At 31.7% G+C, this 14,393-nt stretch overlaps 1 protein-coding gene across 1 annotated transcript; it reads left to right on the top strand.

Moving 5' to 3' along the window:
• Window positions 1-1,593: 1,593 nt before the first annotated feature.
• Window positions 1,594-9,204, top strand: LOC149487348 (uncharacterized). Its single transcript, XM_089697152.1, has 16 exons — window positions 1,594-1,734; window positions 2,067-2,227; window positions 2,898-3,262; window positions 3,380-3,600; window positions 3,734-3,836; window positions 4,078-4,205; window positions 4,418-4,705; window positions 4,846-5,007; window positions 5,092-5,220; window positions 5,334-5,809; window positions 5,923-6,106; window positions 6,563-6,758; window positions 6,847-7,613; window positions 7,996-8,188; window positions 8,354-8,467; window positions 8,712-9,204. Exons 1-16 carry the CDS (start codon window positions 1,657-1,659, stop codon window positions 8,780-8,782), a joined length of 3,636 nt encoding a protein of 1,211 aa, XP_089553278.1. The 5' UTR covers window positions 1,594-1,656; the 3' UTR covers window positions 8,783-9,204.
• Window positions 9,205-14,393: the final 5,189 nt, after the last annotated feature.

The following is a 14,393-nucleotide window of genomic DNA, read 5'->3' as shown; positions in this document are numbered from 1 at the left end:
CGCGAATGGTGACCATTTGAAAATTGCAAAAAACGGATCTCTTGACTCTCCTGATAAAATTGATAATAACTGTAAGTATTTTGGCTATTTTGCTTATAATGTTATATTATTAGTTAGAATACGATTGTAAGTATAGTATTTTGACATAATTTTTACATATTTTACAATATTTGGAATACAAATCTTAGTTTATATACGATGTCCCATAAAACGGACGTTGACAACTTGGAGTATATACTAAGGTATTCTTCACATGTCCTATGTAACGGACGTTGCCAATAAGGCCCTCCATTTTTAACGTCATTTTTTTTATATATTTTTCTCTATTTTTAATATGTTTTAGAGGAGCATGACTTGGCAATCAATAAAAAATTCCCTCACTACCTCTGGCGGAAGCTGAAGAGTCTGGCGTTGAGTTGAGATGACGATTTTGAAGGAAATGTAGGCCTACGGGAGTGATTTCACTATGATAACAGTGTCAATAATTTATCCCCAGCACCATACCTTCGGAATTATACGATATATTGATTTGAGACACAATGAAGACCCAAAAAGTCAGAATTTTTACCATCAACAAAATATTATTGCTGCAGAATTACAGCCACTACATGCGGTGTGAGATGAATCTTCCCTACTTCTCATTAGTTCTTCAGCCACAGCATCATGTTACTTACCAGAAATACCACCCAATGTTTGAAAATTTAAATAATAATACCTTACAAATTAAAAAACTGGCAGAAAATGGATATAATATATGCCAAAGAATCAAAAAAAAAGCGATTTAAATTTCCTGTTTGTTTTGGTACTTCAGGCATGGTATACGACTTCTTTGCATACGATGAAGCAAACACATTTCAATCTGTACAATATAAGGAAGGGGAAGAGGACTTTCTTGGTGTATTAGATAAGTTCTCAGGCTATGTAATACTATTTCTATTCCAATTCTTAGCATATTCTTAGGCTGTGATTTTCGGTAGTGTCGTTTTTTAAAATCCATTATTTTTAACGATATCGTTAAAGTTTTAACCAAAATTTTAAGACAGATGTTCGAAAAGCTTATTCTAGATCGTCCATAATTATAATTTGATAATAAATTTAAATTACAGAGTTGAAAATGTGCATTGTATTCATGTACCACGGTTGCAGGAATAATGTGCAATGTCCGTTATATGTGACGGTTCGAACATGTACATATAATTGGCAGTGTCCGTTTTATGTGACATAGTGAAAACAATAGAAAAAATTAAAATTTTCAATTTTTTTTTTCATTTTCCTCTTTTCTATCCTAAATCCAACACATCCTCCAAATTTGGACATTATAAACACAAGTTATCTAGGGGTGACAATTTAAGGGTTAATATCCTAATAAAATAAAATAAATGACAAAATTATAGGTAATAATTTATAATAGTTCACAGTTTCGGGAGATAGATTTAATTGAACCTAATGATACAATTAATAGAAACGGGGAATTAATGAAAAAATATAGGTAACAATAAATAGAAATTTCTTCAAATAACACAAAGTTCCTTAAATCAGCTGGATAAAAAAGTTTTTAATAAATAAATGATTCGAACAGTTGGTGGCGAAGTGAGTTCCAACACGACGCTTTTAGACTACATTCGGAACACGTTGGAACTGCGTGGAACGAAGTATATGTGTCTGGAAGGAGGGTGTGGCGCCTGCATCGTCAGTAGTATACGCCCTGGAGGTGCCGAGGAATCTGTTAATTCTGTAAGTTTTTACACGCTTTAAATAGCTTCACCTGTATGTTTTAACCGATTTAAAAAAAAGGAGGAGGTTCTTAACCTTTTTTTAATGTATCCCATTTATTTAGACTTGAGTTTTATCCAAATAAACGGACAGATATAATCAAACCTTGTACACTTATCAGGATCAGTGACTATCGAAATTGCTATCTTGTCAAATAAATGTTTTTTTCTTTCTTTCTAATTACAGCATGTTTTTGTGTATTTAAACGTATAGTAAAAATACGTGTTAAATTTTGAACATCTAAAAAAATTTTTTGATATTTAAACCGTTAATAAATATTGTTACATTTTCAGTGCCTAGTTCCCATAGCATCATGTCATAATTGGAAAATAACAACAATAGAGAATATCGGTAACCGAGTTAGGGGTTACCACATTTTGCAAAAGACACTGGCCGAAAACAATGGCACTCAGTGTGGGTACTGTAGCCCTGGATGGATTATGGCTATGTATAGGTAGGTCATCTTGATCCTTGGGAATATTTTTTGGCAATCGTTGTAGTATTAAACGTATATTTCGTAGATTTAACTTAAGATAATATCACACCCCGGATACTCCGTACAAAATTATCGTTTTGACAGTCACACTGTAGAGACTGCAAATGTGTGTGTTAACGCTTTATGGTTGGCACATTTGTGACTAGCGTAAAAAAAAATTCGCGTTTTTCTGATGAAATACATCCGTAAACAGCACAATATCTAACCATTTTCTACGAAAAACGATAGTCACAAATCCAAAATAATAAAATTACTTTAAGTCAATTTGATTAATGTTGTCAATCTTCGTTGCGTATCGTCCTTGTAGAAAAATGTGGACCATTTTTAGACTGATCGTGCGGGTTGAGGTAAGTGTTTAAGTGGCGGGGGGCGGAGAGTGTCCGTTCTGTAGCGTTTAGCTACTATTATGTATTCTGTGATAATATGCTAGTTTTTTCTTTATTGTAACAGCAACTTGTATCCATACATACAAATATTATATAGAAATTCTCGGATTCCAGTATTTTTATCCTTAAACGCGTTTAACTTAATTAACCTTAAGAAAAGTAGATTAATCATACGTTACTGTGTAATTAAAGCTATGACTATTTATCTTTACATCTTTGTTAAATTAGATGCAATCTTACAGTCTTCTTAAATCTAAACCACTTACAATGTTGGAAATAGAAGAGTCTCTAGCAAGCAACATGTGCCGGTGTACGGGATACAGACCAATAATGGACGCATTTAAAAAATTCGCTTCTGATGCTCCTAGTGTTGAAAAAATAGGAATCGACATTGAAGATTTACACTTATGCAAAGATAAATGCTCAAATACTTGTGAAGATTATGACTGGTGTTATATATCTAAATCTAATTTGGAAAATATTATTCATATTAAACTTAAGGATGATAAAGAATGGTTTAAAGTTAATACTACGGCTGATGTTTTTAGTATTTTGAATGATAAAGGTGACGATTCGTATATGCTTGTTGCTGGTAATACTGGAAAAGGTAAGGAAATAAATGTTTCTTTTGATATAATTATGAACAATAAAGCTAATTTATTTGCTCCTTGTCCTTAAATTAATTAATATCGATATAATTATCTATGCACATTGTTTATTGTAGGTGTAATTCCAATATCTGAATACCCAAGAATATTAATAGATATTAGTGGTATAACTGAATTAAAAGGGTATTATTTTGATCAAAACTTAATAATTGGAGCTGGAAATACGCTGACAGAATTGATGGGCATATTTGATACAGTTTCAAAGAACGAATACTTTGGTTATCTTAAAGTGTTAAACGATCACTTGAAATTGGTTGCCCATATACCAGTCAGAAATGTAAGTAACAGAAATTTTAAAATAGTTTTGATAACTGTGGCAGTATTATGAATAACTCATAGTTATTATATATATAGATAAATTTATTTATAAGAAAAATAAAGACAACTGGATATTTTCAATTTCGTTTCAGACAGGAACTATCGCTGGTAATATAATGGTCAAACACAAAGATCCAGAATTTACTTCCGATGTATTTCTTATTTTGCAAACAGTTGGAGCCGAGATAACAATATGTCAGTGAGCCCTTTTTCTACTTGTCGTTAGTCTTAAAGTTATATTAAAAGCGATTTGTTTTTTATTGTATGTATTTATTTGGAGGTCATTAAAATCCATTTTATAATTAATAAAACCTCAGTTGAAATATCACAATAAAAATTAGATATATCTATAATACAAGAGTGAAAGGGACTTTATCTCAACATGTGTGCATTTTAAATCTTAAAGAAACCCAAATACATTTTCAAATTATTTCAGTGCAATCCGCTGGTGTTAAAAATATAATTTCACTTGATGACTTCTTAAAAACAAATATGAGGAGCAAAATAATATACAATGTTCTCCTTCCCCCTCTTAATACGGAGAATCACGTTGTCACATACAAGGTAAATTCATTGAAAATTAGAAAACCACCTCATAATATTCATAGCTGATATGCTTTTAAAGAAAGAAATCAGAGTGATGAAATAAAAGTGACACAAATTATGTGATGAACAAATTATTTATCGAAAAAAATATATTGCTTTAAATAATTATTTTAATAGAAATAGCAAAATAAACAGCAATACCATTATTTGACTGCTTTCATGATTTCTAGATTAGGCGCAGAGCTCAAAACGCACATGCCATGGTCAACGCGGGTTTTCTTTACACTTTAAATAATTTGAACCAAGTGAAAAGTAGCAGAATTGTTTTCACTGGTCTGACTCCTGGATATTCAAGAGCCACTAAAACTGAAGCATTTTTGGTTGGAAAGAATTTGTTTACCAATGAAACTTTGCAAGGAGCAATTAAAGTGTTGTCTAACGAAATTGTCGTCGCAAAATCACTTCTGGAAGGTTCTGCGGAGTATAGAAAAAGAGTTGCCATTGGAGTTTTCTACAAAGTACGTACATACATTTACACCTACAAGTGTAGTGAAGATAATTGCTAGAAACGTAATGTAAATTAATTCTGTGATAAAGTTAAATAAACTTAAATTTGAACATTAAGTTACTTTATTTCTATAAGCTTGTTATTTTCCAGAGTCTATTGCATCTGTGTCCAACAACTATATTAGATAAGAAATACCATTCTGGTGCTTTAAATTTGTATGATACACGTCCTGTTTCAAATGGTCAACAATTTTTTAATACGGACCCTTCTGTATGGCCTATCAATCAGCCTATACAAAAAGTCGAAGGGTTGGTAAGTACGTTATATTGGACAATGTATGTATAAATTTGCTGTACAAACGATAATTGTTATAATACTATTGGTCTTCTTATTTAGATACAATGTGCAGGAGAAGCTAAATACACTGAAGATATACCAACGATTCCAGGGGAAATTTATGCAGCTTTTATATTAAGTACTATAGGACTTGGTAAAATTAATAAAATTGATGCATCGGAAGCTTTGGTAGTTATGATTATATTTTACTAGAACCTGTTAGGAAATGATAATTTTAATTTAACTTCTATATCATATAACATAATATGTCAGTCTGCTGTTTAAAGAGACTTAAATTTCAGGCTCTTAAAGGTGTTATAGCATTTTACACAGCAGATGATATACCAGGAATGAATTTATTTTATGTTAATGAGGGTTCAGATCCAGAAGTACTCCTTAGCAACGGTGATATACAATTTTATAATCAACCGGTTGGTATTGTTGTTGCCGAAACTAAGTATATCGCACAAAGAGCTGCAGAATTAGTTGCCATTACTTATAGTTATAGCAAGATACCTATAATCGATATTAAAATAACTAAAAATGATGAAACTAAAACTACTCTTGCTAATAATATTCCCGCTACTAGAGAAGGACGTGATGTTGCAAGAGTTATTAAAGATATAAACACATTATATGGACAATACCACTTTTGTTATGAAAATATAGTTTGTGTCTCGTGGCCTACTGAAGAAGGTCTTGCCGTTCGAACTGCTACTCAATGTACAGCTTATGACCAAATTATGACAGCAAAGGTTTTGAATATTGATCAAAACAGGTATAATTTTTTTAATACTTAATAATATAATAATTTAATTTAACTTAAGATTATAAGAACATTACATTCCCTTTACATGTGATTATATATATTTATCGGACTGTTTTAATTAGAATCGATGTAGCTGTTAAACGAGTTGGAGGTGCATTTGGTTTGAAGGCAACAAGACAATTGCAAGTGACAGCTGCTTGTAACCTAGTTGCCTTCTTGTTGAATCGTCCCTGTCGATTTGTTCTACCTTTACGGACAAGTATGAGAACTGTGGGAAAACGGTTCTCATCTTCCATTGATTATGAGGTAATGTATAGTTAAATCTACAATTATTTACAAGTTTATACGAATTATTAACAAACATTGGAACATTGCAATGTTTTTGAAGTGAAACTTCTTTATCGGGGTTGGAAAAAAAAAGTAACATTTTTTCGTTATGCGTGACATTTTTCCGTTACGCGCCATCTTTTTCTTATCCCTACCACGCGTGATTCGACGTATTTCTGTAAAGTTACATATAGTAAATGATTTTTTGAAAAATAAGGTCATAAAGAAGTTTCACTTCGTACGTGTGTACACTAGTACACGCACACATTTTTTTTTAAATTTTTAAGGTGTTTGCCAGCTTTACTTGCTCTATTTGTCTGGTGAAGGCTTTTATTTACACTTTCAACATAAGTCAATATCTTGCAATTTACGATGCATCGAACACTTACCATTTTAATCATAGATTCTAATGTATATGTGAAAATATTTCATCAGGTGGGCGTTAGCAAAACAGGGATTATACAATACGTAAACTTTGATGTTTATGAAGACAACGGGTATATAGTTAGCGAGCCATTAATATTAACCACATATGAATGCTATAGTAACTGTTACCCCATGGATAAATGGAATTTCAGAGCCTTTAATTCCGTAACTGATAAAGCATCGAATACTTACTGTAGATCTCCAGGTAAGTACATATTTATTTGATCAGTGTTCATGAACCACTAATAAGCTTTATTCTATAAAATATTTTAATATATCTTTGTTTATATCAGGAGCTCTGGAATGCATTGCTGCAAATGAAATCATTTTGGAAAGAATTTCTTATGAAATGAACTTAGACCCGGTGGAGATACGATTAGCAAATTTAGACAAAAAACACAAACCCATTTTAACTGAAATGGTTGAAAAATTGAAAACTGAAGCAAATTATCAAAAAAGGAAAATAATAGTTGATACCTATAACAAGGAAAACAGATGGAAAAAGCGCGGTTTAAGAATTGTGTTGATGAAATGGAATTCAGTGAATCCATTTTACGCAGATGTTAACATATCGGTATATCAAAGTGACGGAACAGTCGCTATAGCTCATGGTGGAATTGAAATTGGCCAAGGGATCAACACAAAGATAATTCAGGTGTGCGCATATTTCTTGAATATACCGATAGACAAAATTATAGTTAAAGCCAGCGATACCGTAATTGCTCCCAATTCCTCGCCTACAGTTGGTAGTGCAACATCTCAAATGATAGCATTAAGCGTTCAAAGAGCTTGCAAAGAATTACTTAATAGATTACAACCATTAAGAGAAGAATTGAATAACCCTTCATGGGAAGAACTTGTTAAAAAAGCATTCGATAGAGGTATAGACTTACAAGCACATGGGTTTGTTAATACGTCTGATGTTCAAAATTTGGATATTTATGGAGTGACTCTGGCAGAAGTTGAAATAGATGTGTTGACAGGTGAATGGACAATAATCAGAGTAGATCTAATGCAAGACGTTGGGAGGAGCGTTAGTCCTTATATAGATATTGGACAGGTGAGTTAATACATTATAACAACGGTATTATTAATCAATAAAATTGATGAGGTTGGCAGCATTTCTAAAATTTAAATTACTTATAATTGAAGTGAAACTTCTTTATCGGGGTTGGAAAAAAATTTAGTGTAACATTTTTCCGTTACGCGCCATCTTGTTTTTATCCCCACCACGCGTAATTGATGTATTTCTGTAAAGTTGCATAATATAGTAAATTATTTTTTGAAAAATAAGGTCATAAAGAAGTTTCACTTCTTACGTGTGTACACTAGTACACGCACACATTTTTTCTTTTTATTATTAATTGATATGATTGATATTATTTATATATTTAAAGAACTGGTATATAGACTCTAAATTAATTATTCATATAACTCAACAGTTAGAGGGTGCATTTATAATGGGTGTAGGATATTACACAACAGAAGAGTTAATTTATGACCCAAAAACTGGGGAGCTTTTATCGGATCGCACTTGGAACTACAAAATTCTTCAAGCTCGAGATATACCAGTCGATTTCCGAGTTTACTTCAGGCCGAAATCATACAGCAATGATATAGTTCTTGGATCTAAAGGTACCTCATAAAATATAGTGATACTTTTATAAAAGATAACACTCTTTTATAATATGATCCAGATAATTATATACCATAATTAGAACTTAACTCTTCTTTAAAGCACAGTTTTGCTTATCCTTTTTGTCATATAGCTTGTTGGTTACACAAGACTTTGTTTTATAGCGACTGGTGAACCATCCACAGTTATGTCAGTGGTAATTCCCATTGCTATGCGTGAAGCAATCGTCTCAGCCAGGAGTGACTCTGGCTTACCATCAAATCACTGGTTTCAAATAGGTGAGAAACCTTCGAATATTATAATGTGAAATTATGGATGTATGTTTAGGAACGATTTAGAAACATAAGCATCATATTTGGCGCTGTCGGGTAATTTAAGAGAAACTCACGCTCATAATATATTATGCAGTTTTCTTGTTTTTAATACAAATTTTTATACTTTTATGAATTTTACCTACTTATTTATTAATTCGCATACGCGAACGTTATTATGATGTTTAAAACATTTTCTTTGTGTTCACAGATGGTCCATTCACTGTTGAGAAAATATGTTTGGCGACTTGTACCAAAATGGAAGATCTTAAATATTATTAGTTCTGTATTATGCTATGTACAGTCAACAGTGTACACTGAGTAAATGGTGTGAGCAGTTTATTTCAAAAATACAATTCTGGCTTCTTGTGAAAGCAGCAGACTTTTTTCTATGACTTATTAACTTATAAGCTGTAAATAAAATCTTAAAATCCTTATTTCTTTGTACGTAAAACAAATGATGAATTAATACTTACCCCTAAACAGTAAAGTACTTTACCGACACAGGAGAGCAAAATCCAAAACCGTTTAAATAACTTTACTAAATAAATAACTATTAAACTTTGTACATCTAATTCACAATTACTTATTCCTGTATAATTATCTAAGAAAATCTGATTACATAATTCCACTCTTTGTAACTATTCAAATTTATATTAATCTCTTTCAAAATCTGAATACGCTCGGTCTAATATTTTATTCTTTTTCATTAAGTTCTCAGAGTCTGTATCTTTAAACATATGTTTCATTTCGGTTTTATCGTTATAATTTTCATCTGAATTCTTTTTGTTTTGATAATATTGTCTGCTATTATGAATAATATTATTTTTTTGTTTTTCCTGTGCTTTCGATCTTCGCTTGATAAATTTTCGTTTACAAAGCGGGCATATTTTTTCAATATACGATCTCTTGTTCAATTTCATGAACGTGTTTTCTTCCGTTTTAATCGTAGTCGTACTTAAACCGGTTGTAGATTTTTGATGCATTTCGGTTTTATGCTTTTTGGAACTAAAACTGAAAATCTTTCGTTTCTTGTTCTTCTTGGGTGTTGCTAAGGGAACGTCCAATGAGGTCCTTGCTTGGTCATGGGAAAAAAACGGGATCTTCATATTTTTGAACGCACTGCAATCATCAATCAATTTATGTATCTTGCATTACTAATACAAGTTTTGATATCATTGGGTAGTAGTATTCTATCGTAAAATATGAGTAATTAAGTTTAACCATAGCTTTAGGAACATGTATGCATCTTACAAGTAATTTAAAAATATAAATTTAATTTGATGTACATTTTCTAATATTCATTTCAAATATTTTTTTTATAGGTAGTTCAGTTAATTTGTATACTAAAGACGCATTTTATGGATGCAAAAACAACAATGTATTATACAATGTATAATAGAAAATATTACCATTTCTTTTCTAGATGCCTGTTATCGTTGTAGAACTTAAGTATTTCTTTATTATTTATAAGCTTGTTCAGTTTGTGTGGATTGTTGGCTTGTTTATGCTCATTTGATTTTGTATTGTATGAACTTTCTTCCAAAGCATCATTATCAATATTATTATATTCTTGGCCTTTATCGTCATATTCTTCTAAGCTAGCGTCAACTAAGGATTCAAAACTATTTTTATTAGATGGATTTTCTCTGAAAATAAATATAAACAGATTAATAAAGTTCCAATTATAGCAAACAAAACCAAGAAAAAGTTTAAGATTACAAATTTAAGTGAATTGTGTGTTTCTTTTCTACAAATTTAGTTTATATCAAAGTAGTTATAGTTTCCATACTGTAGCTATCAAATTTTATGTTTTTATAATTTATTTTGCTGAATTAGTTATATTTTATTTGCATTCAAATTCTCGTAAAGAGCAATAATAAGCGCAATGAGAAGCTGTATTATTCCTAGTAGTAGTCAAAATGATAAATAATACATTATAATATTATTCTTATGCATTACATCTATTTATTACACGACTTGCTTTGCATTCTTTGCTCTCATACCTCTTAAACTGTTCCTCAAACTGGTAATTATTTCCTATCCTATCATAATCAGGACTTTGAATAAAATTGGCTATATCTATTTCTGCAACTTCTTTATCATTTGTCCCCTCATTTTGGTCACTATCCTCAAATCCATCCAGAACATCTGTGTTAGAACTCTTAGGTACTTTATGGACACGGTAATGTGGATTCACATCTAAATAGTCATAACAAAATGCAAAATTTATAAACAATAAACACAGAAAGTGAATATATCGTGACATGTTTGCGTGACATGCTTGGAAATGCGTCAAACTTTTCATGCAAGTCATGTTTTTTCGTTTACCTATTTATATGGGAACTTTTTGGGTTATTTTAAGAAAATTGGATGTGGTTGAGCTGTGTGGTAGGTATATGGTTTTTTATCCATTATCATTGCATGATTTGATATAAAATATTAAGCTCAATTACTTATTCGTTGCATGACATTATTATAACATTTATTACGTTTCTATTTTGCAATACTATTTATAAAAGAACTTCATCTACATCAGTAAACTTTCTGAATGTGTTATATGAATTAGTTCTACTTTCAATTGATGATTTGGATGAAACACATTCATGCAGTGAAGAAATATAGGTACTTACATTATTCTAAAACATCCTTAATTTATTTACATAAATTTTAGAATTTCTGTTACCACAATTCATGCAAATAGACTTTTAAAAGCAAAGTAGCAGTTTAAGTTACAGTTATATCATTAGTCACAGCTGCAATCAGGTTATCAAGCATAACTCAGTTCTACCATAGTAACTATTTAGTAGTATGTGGTTCTACGACATTCTGCTCCTCTTTACTCAGCAAGTTACCTATACTTATTGAACTATTCACGATAGCAGGATCAGGTAGGCCGCTATAAGCGATAAATCTTCGCAATTTATGGAGCACCTCCCCCTCAGTGTAATCTCGTTAAACGAATGGGAAGGGTTGGATAACATGTTATTCCTAATATGTAGGGGACCGACTCATTAACCTACTGAACAAATGACGCCGCGGTGTTCCGAACAAATTCAGCCTTCAGATAGAAACCACATTGAGTTTACTTTAAAATGTGTTACATTTCGTTTCACTGTTTGAAGTGAAATATCCTTAGGTAGCTACGTTGAGAGTAGAATTTCAAGGTCGCGTCATGGCAATACCGCCATGTTATGGAGTAAGACGACGATTTTGGTCGGTATCTATGAATCTTGCCAGAAAAATTTCACTTCTGAATTATTTTTATTTTTATGTAGTTGTCAAATGAGCTGATGATGATGAGTGATGGGGCACCTGATAGCAAGGGCACATATTATACAAGCGTAGATAGAATATTTTAAATCTGATTCTAGACTACTTGCAAAGGAATTTCGCTTTTGCAAATGCTTTGCCGAATTTTATAGGTATGGGATAAGGAAATAATTGACGTTGAGAATAAAAGAAAGGACTGGGATGGGTGAGAAAAAGAATACGCTAAATTCTTCAGCTACAAACAAATCTATATTCATTTAAATATTGGTAATATTTCATTTCTTCGTCTCACTGGACTCACTCTGAAGACTCTCACCTGAGTTCCACTAAACGTAATGCGATGGAACATAATATTTGTCGAAAATTTTGTACTTATGATAAATTCTTAATTATTGTCAAGAATAATAAATCTATTACAGCAACTCAATAGGTCGGATCGTATGTATAGAATCTTATCCATACTAATATTATAAATGCGAAAGTAACTCTGTCTGTCTGTCTGTTACTTAATCACGCCATAACTAAATATACCGGCCGAATTGATAACCGCATAAAATCGCATGGAGAGCTTAATTTTCATTAAAGGCTCTAATCGCACGGAAAGCTTAATTTTCACAAAAAGCTCTAATCGCACGGAGAGCTTAATTTTCACAAAAAAGCTCTAATCGCACGGAGAGCTTAATTTTCATAAAAAGCTCTATTCGCACGGAAAGCTTAATTTTCACAAAAAAGCTCCAATCGCATGGAGAGCTTAATTTTCACAAGAAGCTCTAATTACACGGAGAGCTTAATTTTCATAAAAAGCTCTAATCGCACGGAAAGCTTAATATTCACTAAAAACTAATCGATGGAGAGCTTAATTTTCATTAAAGGCTCTAATCGCACGGAGCTTAATTTTCACAAAAAGCTCTAATCGCACGGAGAGCTTAATTTTCACAAAAAGCTCTCATAGCACGGAGAGCTTAATTTTTCTCATAAAGCTTTAATCGCACGGAAAGCTTAATTTTCACAAAAAGCTCTAATCGCACGGAGAGCTTAATTTTCACAAAAAGCTCTATTCGCACGGAAAGCTAAATTTTCACAAAAAAGCTCTAATCGCACGGAGAGCTTAATTTTCACAAAAAACTCTAATCGCATGGAGAGCTTAATTTTCACAAAAAGCTCTTATCGCACGGAAAGCTTAATTTTCACAAAAAGCTGTAATCGCACGGAGAGCTTAATTTTCACAAAAAACTCTAATCGCATGGAGAGCTTAATTTTTACAAAAAGCTCTTATCGCACGGAAAGCTTAATTTTCACAAAAAGCTGTAATCGCACGGAGAGCTTAATTTTCACAAAAAGCTCTAATCGCATGGAGAGCTTAATTTTCACAAAAAGCTCTATTCGCACGGAAAGCTTAATTTTCACAAAAAGCTGTAATCGCACGGAGAGCTTAATTTTCACAAAAAACTCTAATCGCATGGAGAGCTTAATTTTCACAAAAAGCTCTTATCGCACGGAAAGCTTAATTTTCACAAAAAGCTCTAATCGCACGGAGAGCTTAATTTTCACAAAAGCTCTAATCGCACGGAGAGCTTAATTTTCACAAAAAGCTTTAATCGCATGGAGAGCTTAACTTTTTACAAAAAGCTCTAATCGCACGGAGGCTTAATTTTCATTGATGTAATTTCACTTATTTCGATGACATTTTTATGATTTTGAAATAAAAAATTGCGTATGGCAACGAAAAAAAAACGTCTTGCAATAACAAATTTATGTCTGATGGATCTATCTAAAGGCAAAAGATTAAAAATTACGCGTTAATAAATGACTTTAAATTACGGATATTTTCCTGTGCGCACTAATAAACGCAACCACTACCGCCAGCCAGACAGCGCGGACTCTAACCGAAATAGCAAGAGAAACAGTATATCAAAAATCCAACTTACTAAAATGACTTTTTTTAAAACGTTAATAGCTCCCGTACCATAAAAAAGATTTGACATTATTATTTACTACATATTATTTATATGTGCTATTTATTAAAAAGGTTTGATGTCGGTGCACGGGCTTAATACCACAGTTGACAGATATATACTACGTACATACAGTTAGGAAACTAAGCCCCCCCCATGAAATTATGACGTATAGCTATAGGGCTGTTACTTTTTGATATTTAACCGACTTGAAAAATAACGGAGAAGGTTATCAATTCGGCCTGTATATTTCTGTTTGCTTTTTTTCACAGTTGATTTTGTGGTAATTTGGAGATTAAAACACGTTAAAATACAAAAATGGTGTAGCCTAAATATGAATTTACAAGAAGAAACAATCCGAATTAATACAGCTTGTAAAAGTAAATACGTTTTTATCAGTGCTATATTTCGAAATCTAGTTTTGTTATGGACGCCGAAGGCTATTTAATGTACCTAAATTATTTATAATGCTTGATATTTGTATTATACATATATTCAATAATTATTTTAAACCAGAATTTACAATACTTGTATGTAGGTATACCTACTAAATTATTTTTAAAACGATAAATTAAATTAAATTAAAAACACAAAATATGCAAAAATAAATTAAAATTATTATTATACGAGCATAGAACCTCTACCTTTTTGTTTTAAGAAGAAAA

Source organism: Colias philodice, chromosome 7 (assembly GCF_061535455.1).
Source record: "Colias philodice isolate Cphi_HAF_F1 chromosome 7, ilColPhil1 Martin Lab GWU primary, whole genome shotgun sequence".
Classification (NCBI taxonomy): domain Eukaryota; kingdom Metazoa; phylum Arthropoda; class Insecta; order Lepidoptera; family Pieridae; genus Colias; species Colias philodice.
This window is presented reverse-complemented; position numbering and strand designations above follow the sequence as displayed.